The sequence below is a fragment of the Phascolarctos cinereus genome, unplaced genomic scaffold (genome assembly GCF_003287225.1).
Source record: "Phascolarctos cinereus isolate Bilbo 61053 unplaced genomic scaffold, phaCin_HiC Scaffold_5;HRSCAF=322, whole genome shotgun sequence".
NCBI classification, from domain to species: domain Eukaryota; kingdom Metazoa; phylum Chordata; class Mammalia; order Diprotodontia; family Phascolarctidae; genus Phascolarctos; species Phascolarctos cinereus.
In genome coordinates this window covers 27,175,710-27,183,525 of record NW_027555958.1, presented here as the reverse complement: position 1 = coordinate 27,183,525, position 7,816 = coordinate 27,175,710, and the positions used below count along the sequence as shown (strand labels likewise).

Sequence of the window (7,816 nt, the reverse complement as noted above, 5' to 3'; positions counted from 1 at the left end):
CAGATGTTCCTCTTCCCCCTATAAACTGTGAGACCCTCGAGGGCAGGGCGAGCACAATGCCTGGCGCACAGCAGACGCCCAATAAATGCTTATTGGCTGGCTGACCATACGGGCGCTGGACCTGCTCGGGGAGAAGGGGCAGAGCAACAATCCCTGGTGTTGGGACCACAGGGCCAGGCTGACCGCACTGCCCCGAGCGGGCAGCGATGCGGGAAGGTCTAGCCAGGCCTTGAAGGCCACCTCGGGGCGCTCTGTCCAGACTCAGGTCCAGTCAACAAGGACTTATTATGCACCCACTATGTACAGGCCAGACGCTGTGCTAAGGGCAGGGAATACAAGGAGATACCCCAGTTTCCGGGGTGCCTGCGCAACTCCGTCCCCAGGGTCCTTGACGCTGCAATTGAACGAAAAACTTCCCAGGATGCCTTCTTGCCCTGACTCTGCCCCTCGTAAGCCAATGCCAGATTTCCCCGCCCCTTGGAAGAAAGACGTAGTTCCGTTTCCGGGCTCAAGCCGAGAGGCGGTTGCTAGGCAACGGCCTGTGCTTCCGGCTTACAAACGGCTGGGAAGAGCCCGGCGAGTAACGTCCAACGGGCGCGACGCGTGACTCTACTGCTTCTCCCAGTGACCTTCAAAATACGGTCAGAGGGGGGCGAGCCGGAAAGGCCTTGCGAGAGGCGCTGATTGGCTGGAGGCGGTTCGTGGGGGCGGGCGGCTGCTGATTGGCCGCGAGTGCGCAGGCGGGTGGCCACTGATTGGTCGGAAACTGTATAGGCACCCACTGCTAGAAACCCTTGCAGCTTGTCGCCTCTCACTTCTCCCCAGGACCTCTAACCGTAGGTGTTGACTATGCCGCGCGGAAGCAGGAGCCGGACCTCCCGGGTGGCTCCCCCGGCCAGGTAAGAGGCGAGGCCGGGGTGACGAGACGGTGGCGGGGTGGCTCCGGGGGAAAGAACGCGAGGAGTGGGAGCTCAAAGCGCCGTGACGCAGCCGGGAAGGCCTCTGGTGGGGGAGGGGCAGTGAGCCCTATGGCCCCCCCATCTGCCCCCCCACTTCTCGCATGCGCGTTGTCCCCCTTCGAGACCCACGTGGTTCCCGCCGCAGGGGGCCCCATCCTGCCTACTTCCGGGCCCGGGCTGCGCAGGTCACCTCCTGCGGGCAGGTCCAACTCAGGGAGGATTGGAGTTTGGAGCTTGAAGCCGGACGGCGGCCACACTGCACCGTGCCTGAACATCCAGGGGGGCAGAGGAGCCGGGCATTGAGCTCTTTTAGGGCCCTTAGCACCCCACTCCCGCCCATTGCCTCTGTTTACCTCCCTATGCCCTCGGGCTTCGGGCCATAATTACCGAGATTCAAGACGTTAGACAAAATAGAGAGGACGAAAAGTCTAATTTCAAAGTAAAATTATAATGAAATTTCTATAGTTAAAACCAGGGTGTTAGCTCATTTCTTAAAGCGGCCCCCCTTTCCGAATACCCTATTTGTGCGACTCTTCCCTGTAATGTGGTTCCGAACGGTTTCGTGATTCTGTGATCCCTTAACACGCGAAAAGTAGTGCACTACTTATAATCTTTAATTAAAGGTTATATTAATTACTGCCTAAGATCTGTTGTTGTTTGTCCTTGATTCTCCAAGAGGACCGTGACGTCAGAATCACGACATGCAAGTGAATTGGATTTAAGGGAGGGAGGGCTGTGCAAAGTCACCAGCCTCACTTTCGTCTCCTGAGCCTTCTGGGTCCAGTGGCCAGATACGCATCAGGACGACTGGAGATGGCCCCCCCCCCCCCCCCCGCTTAAGGGAGATTAGCTCCGTGGACCCCTTCCAAGGGTGGGGAGTCAGATCCCACAATATTATGGCTGACACACATTCGATAACTCCAGTGACTCCCTATAATATCCAGGGTGAAACATAAAATCTCTTATTTTGGCTTTTAAAGCCCTTCGTAACCTGTCCCCCTCCCCCCTTCCCAGTTCTTATGGCATCCAGCGCCGCTGGCTGCCTTGCACAGCACATTTTTCTTAATTCCAGCTAGTTTCACTGGCTTTCCTCCATGCCTGGAATGCTCTCTCACCTCTATCTTCTGTCCTTTTCAAAGTCCAGCTAAAATCCTGCCTTTTACAGGAAGCCTTTCTGGATCACTTTTAATGCTGGTCTGGCTTCCTTTTGTGCTTATCTCCAATGTGTCCTGTGTGTCTCCTTTTACATAGCTGTTTTTGCATGTATTCTCCTCCCCTTTAGACCAGGCTGCTAGAAGCAGGAACTGTGTTTTGTCTTTGATTGTATCTCCACGTAGTAGGTGCTTAATAATACTTGTTGACCAGAGAAACCAATTACATTGAAATTCAGTTACCAAAAAGTGTATATTAAGTTCATGGAAAATTAGCGGGCTTTGTTGTAAAATCTTGCTCAAGGCCTCCCCGTTTTGATCGGGGCCTAGAGACTCTTACATGGTTCCTGCTCCTTGAAGTCACCCATTCTTACACCATTCTGGGCATGTCCTTGGCTTCCTGCTGTGTGAAATGAGGGATTATACTAGATTAAAGGGCTTTTCTGCACCAAATCCTTTGAGCCTTAAGTGTAATCCGCTGCTTGATGATGGTTTTGGGTCCACCCTCAGTCACGAGGGACTTGATCTGCCCAGCCACTGTTACTCAGGAACTAATGATTTCTCTTCTGCTTGACCAGAGTAGAGTTGAGGGTGGGGTTTGTCCATCTCATCCTTGTTTTTGTTATTGTTGATGACAAAGGCTTGGAGGTTTTCAAACTGCTTTTATGGCTTGTTTCATTGAGTCTTCAAATTATTTTATTCTATATACAGCAGAGGATCTTTAAAAAAAAAATGGATAGTATAGTGACTTGCCCAAGGTCCCCCAGTGACAAGTCATGAATTGAACCCAGTTCTGGGTCCATGTACATTTATTTTTCTTTTATACCAGGAGGATTTTTTTTTAATTTTTTTAGGCAATTGAGGTTAAGTGACTTGCCCAGGGTCACACAGCTAGTAAGTGTTTGGTCTGAGGCCAAATTTGAACTCAGGTCCTCCTGAGTTCACGGCTGATGCTCTCTCCACTACCAGGAGGATTTTTGAGGTCTTCTGTCAGTTATTAGTATAGAGGTATATATAATTCCTGATTTGGGACTATGGGCATAACTTCCACATGATCATGCTTTTAGAAAATTTTTTGTTGATCTCTTTTATTTTTATAACCCCTACATTTCTCTCTTTTCATGACTTAATACAACGTATTTTCAGCATAACAAGCCAGTGACATTTGGAGTTTGTATTATAATAATAAAAAGAATGAAGAATATTTTAAATAAAGACCTAGGTTATTGAAATGTAAATGTGCAAGACTTCCCACCCCTTTGCATTTACTAATCTTGGTTTTTCTTTTACAGTCGGGCTCCCCCAATGAGAGCTGCACCAGCACCAGCAGCTCACCCTCCAGCAGCAGTACCACCATCTGCAGTTGCCCCTCCTGCTGCTGCACCCAGGCAGCCAGGTTTGATGGCCCAGATGGCTACCACCGCAGCAGGAGTCGCAGTGGGCTCAGCTGTCGGCCACACTATTGGTCATGCCATTACTGGTGGCTTCAGTGGTGGGAGCAATGCTGAGCCTGCAAGGCCTGACATCACCTACCAGGTACATTAGTACATGCTGGGTGGATACCTCATCTTCCTTAAGGGCTGCTACTGTCTTATTCCTTAATAGTTTTCAGTAAGGGGCATTTGTCCATGGGGACTGGTCATGTTGGACTCTGGGTGCTGAGCTGTCAGATTGTATTAGAAATTAAACTCTCATTCATTTTCCCAAAGCCAGGGTTTAGAAATTAGTCCTGAATCATTTCCATGGTTTCCTTTCAGACTGGTCTTTAAGAGCTAATTGTCTTAGAGCTTTCAGCCTCTTCTTGTGTCTTATCAGAGACTGTTCCTTAGTCATGTGTCCATCCATTCTTCTATCTCTGCTTATTATAAAAATAAAAGATATTGACAGAAATGTTTTTAAAAGCATAATCATATGGCAGTTATATCCATAGTGCTTTGTGATCTTATTCATCTTTCTCACTGTGTCTTTTTGTGTGAATGCTTTTTAAAAGATCCAATCTAAGGATCACCTTCTAGTTTAATTTTTTGTTGGGTGGTATTCATGAAAAAGTATTTGCTCGAGATGCCTTTCTCTAGTATCTTAAAGTACCATCTTCCCAGGAGCCTCAGGGAGCCCAGCCAGCGTACCAGCAGCCGCAGCAGCAGTTGGGCCCCTGCCACTACGAGATGAAGCAGTTCTTAGAGTGTGCCCAGAACCAAGGTGACCTCAAGCTGTGTGAGGGCTTTAGTGAGGTGCTGAAGCAGTGCAGGTTTGCAAATGGTAAGTACTAGTGCTCCTGGTGGCTGTCTGGGAGCGTTAGGAGAGGTGTGGCTCTTTCTTATCTTCTGAAGGCAGCTCCATCCTCAGTAGTTCTGAGAATAACTGCTTTGGGGCCTACATCTTCATAGAGATGGTAACATCACTCTAAGAAGAATGCTAGCAGACACTTCTTTTTGTGGAAGATGGATTTCTGCTCAGCACAAGGAAGACTTTGCAGTAGAATGGACTGCAGAAGGGAATGATGAGTTCACTGTGGTTAGAAGTCCTTAAATAGAGCCTAGATGGCTGCTTCTTCTGTAGTATCACCACAACTTTGTGAGGCACAGGGGCTGCTACCAACATCTTCATTAATACAGTGAGGAAACTGAGGCTCAGAGGTTAAATGACATGCCTGTGATGTCACATGAAGGTAGATTTTGAATTGGCTCCCCAGTGCCCACCACCTGGCAAGGCCCACATCTCTTATGATAAGCTCTGAAGGATTATGTCCACTCAGCAGTGGGCAGCCCAGTCTGTTTTTTTTGGCCTTGATGTAGGTGTTTACAGTAAGTGTAATAATACTTATCTTTTTCTTTTGCAGGATTAGCCTAATTGAGACCTTCAAAAGAAAGAAATGGAAAAATCAACTCTGAAGACCAATCTAATTTAACATAATCCATAATTAGTAGTGAAATGGTAAAGAAAGCTGAGACCACTAGTATTTCATTTCTTTGTTTGTCACTAATAACCTTTTGTTTCAGAACAGCCTTCGAGGGGGAGAAGGGTATTCCCACTCTGGAGATAACATGACATGCTATAAAATGTTGGGATGAGACAAATGCTTATGTGGTCTCTCATCAAAATGAATGATTGTGATGTAAACTCTTAGCAAAAAGAGCATCTTAAGTTATGGCTATTGATTAAAATAAAGTTGTTTCCTCTTGAATCTGAGATCTGTAAGTGTGGGAATGAGAACTTGATTGTCCTTGTTTGGGGAGGGGTGTGATAAAAGCATGGAAGGTGCTAGATGGTTCCTTCTTGGAGTCCACAAAAAGTTTTTGGGTACAACTGTCCAAAGGAAAGAGAAGTAATTATTCAGAGAGAGCTAAAGTGGAGGCGATGTTATCAGAGAAAGGGAAGTGGGTTTTTTAAGGCCCATGAATATTTTTTGAATTCCATTGTTTTCATTCCTATAGCAGTGGTTTTCTTATTTCAGAGATGAAGCCAGGGCTCAATCCTCCCAGGGCCTGCCATTCACATGAGTGTAAGTGTTTTTGTGAGCCTTGTGTTGCCCGTCCCACAGGATCACAAGGCCAAGGAGAAAACTGATTCTGTGCTGTCAGAGCTGCCCTTTCAAGTTGGTGATGGCCCAGTTCTGTGATGTGTGTTCATGTGCACGTGGCCTGTTGGTGATGAAATCCAGGGGCAAGGCGTTTTCCACTAAGACCTTGGACAGCTGTGATTTGGAGGATGGGCTGGTGTTTAAGAGTGCCAGAAGTGCTTGGCTCCTGTTAGCTTTTATCTTGGGTTACCACGAGGTGGGGGAGGGTCAGTGCGTGTCCTTCACGAGTCCAAAAATGTATTAAGCACCTGCTATGTGCCAGGCGCTGTGCTAAGTGCTAGAGATACAAAGAAAATTATTTCCTTCAAGGAGCTCACAATCGAATGGAGAAGACAGACAAATATGGCCCAACCAGCTTTGCACAGGATAAGTAGGGAATCATTGAGGGGGGAGGCGCTAGAAGTTAGAGGGGTTGTAGAAAGTGGGCCTTCTGAGGGGCAGCTAGGTGGAGCAGTGGGTAGAGCACCAGCCCTGAAGTCAGGAGGACCTGAGTTCAAATGCGGCCTCAGACCAAACACTTGACACTTACTAGCTGTGTGACCCTGGGCAAGTCACTTAACCCCAATTGCCTAAAAGCAAAAAAAAAAAGTGGGACTTCTGTTGGGACTTAGGTGGGGGGGGTGCGGGAGAGCGTTCTAGGCCTGGGAGGACCGATGTACAACATCCTGGAGGCTGGGGGCACTGGTTCAGAGTATGTGAGAAGACTGGAAAGGTAGGAGGGGGCTGGGCTAAAAAGGGTTTTGAATGCCAAATCAGCATTTGGCATTTCCTGTTCGCAGCAGGGAACTTGAGTAGTTATATAGCGGGGGCATGACCTCGTCCGATGTGCACTTCAGGAAAATCACTTTAGTGGCCAAATGGAGGATGGATTGGAGTAGGTAGAGGCCGAAGGCTATTACCGTAGTCCAGACGTGAGGTGATGAGGGCTGGGACCATAGTAGGGGCAGTATCAACAAACAAAAGGTGTGTTCCAGAGGATGTGAGGTTTTGAGCTTGGGGGAATGGGAGGATGGTGTTGCCCTCTGCAGTCACTGAGGGGCAGGGGTGTGGAATATACGGCGAAAGATATTGAGTTTGGTTAGGGACATTGAATTTCAGATGTCTATTATGGAAGTCCAGTTAAAGGTGGCAGTTGGAAATACGAGATTAGAGGTCAGCAGAGAAATCAGGGCAGGAACAGTATATTGGAGAATCCATCAGCATAGAGATGGGCAAATGAAGTAGTATAGAAGGAGAAGAGAAGGCCCAGACCAGATGCCTGAGGGACACTTACCATTTGAGGGTGTGTTCTGGAAGAGGACCCAGCAGGAGACAGGTAGAAGGAAACCAGGAAAGAAGGATGTCAGGGAGAGAGAATGATCAGCTGACAAAGGCTGCTGTAGAGAGGTCAAGGAGAAAGAGGATTGAGAAAAGAACATTGGATTTGGTACTAATTGGCAATTTTGCTGGAATGACGAAGTCTGAGGCCAGATTGTAAGAAGAGGAAGTGGAGGCACGTGTTGTAATGGCCTTTTCTGGAAGTTTAGCTACAAAAGAAGAGATACAGGGGGGCAGCTAGGTGGCACAGTGGATAGAGCACCGGCCCTGAAGTCAGGAGGACCTGAATTCAAATCCACCTTCCGACCAAACACTTGATATGTACTAGCTGTGTGACCCTGGGCAAGTCACTTAACCCCAGTTGCCTAAAAAAAGAGAGATACAGGATGATAGTAGGGGTGGAAAGGTTAAAAAGCTTGGGTCAGAAGATTAGTGATGGAAGAAATACCAGTAGATCTTCTAGTGCTGACCTGTAGCTGGGCACCATTGGCTGCAAACATCAAGGAAGTTGAGACTGAGCAAGAGGAAATCAAGCTGTTTCAGTGGGCCAGGAACCACTGGAGGGCTGCCCACCCCTTTGATGCCTGCAGCCCCTTAGGAGTAGTGGGACTGCTTGAGAGAAGTATGGGGGCAAAGTGGGCTTTCAGAACTCAAATGGGTGAGGCAGGGTTGAGGATGGCCATAGGCACTCCAAGACCTCGCACATCAAAAGGGATCTGGCAACGATGGAACAGGAGTTAGAATGGGGCTAGGCACTCAATCCAGGAGGGAACGTGGAAGAAGGAATATTAATCCTTTCTTCTTGCTTC

The 7,816-nt window shown here is 48.1% G+C and overlaps 1 protein-coding gene across 1 annotated transcript; it reads left to right on the top strand.

Moving 5' to 3' along the window:
• The first annotated feature begins 743 nt into the window (after window positions 1-743).
• On the top strand, window positions 744-5,294 carry CHCHD2 (coiled-coil-helix-coiled-coil-helix domain containing 2). Its single transcript, XM_021007037.2, has 4 exons — window positions 744-899; window positions 3,403-3,646; window positions 4,210-4,369; window positions 4,950-5,294. The coding sequence occupies exons 1-4, from the start codon at window positions 850-852 to the stop codon at window positions 4,958-4,960; spliced, it is 465 nt and encodes a 154-aa protein (XP_020862696.1). The 5' UTR covers window positions 744-849; the 3' UTR covers window positions 4,961-5,294.
• Window positions 5,295-7,816: the final 2,522 nt, after the last annotated feature.

Excerpts from the sequence above, each read along its gene's own strand:
- CHCHD2 (XM_021007037.2), top strand. The coding sequence starts at position 850 with ATGCCGCGCGGAAGCAGGAGCCGGACCTCCCGGGTGGCTCCCCCGGCC. Across the intron at positions 900-3,402 it reads CGGGTGGCTCCCCCGGCCAG|TCGGGCTCCCCCAATGAGAG; the intron begins GTAAGAGGCGAG and ends TTTCTTTTACAG. Across the intron at positions 3,647-4,209 it reads GGCCTGACATCACCTACCAG|GAGCCTCAGGGAGCCCAGCC; the intron begins GTACATTAGTAC and ends CCATCTTCCCAG.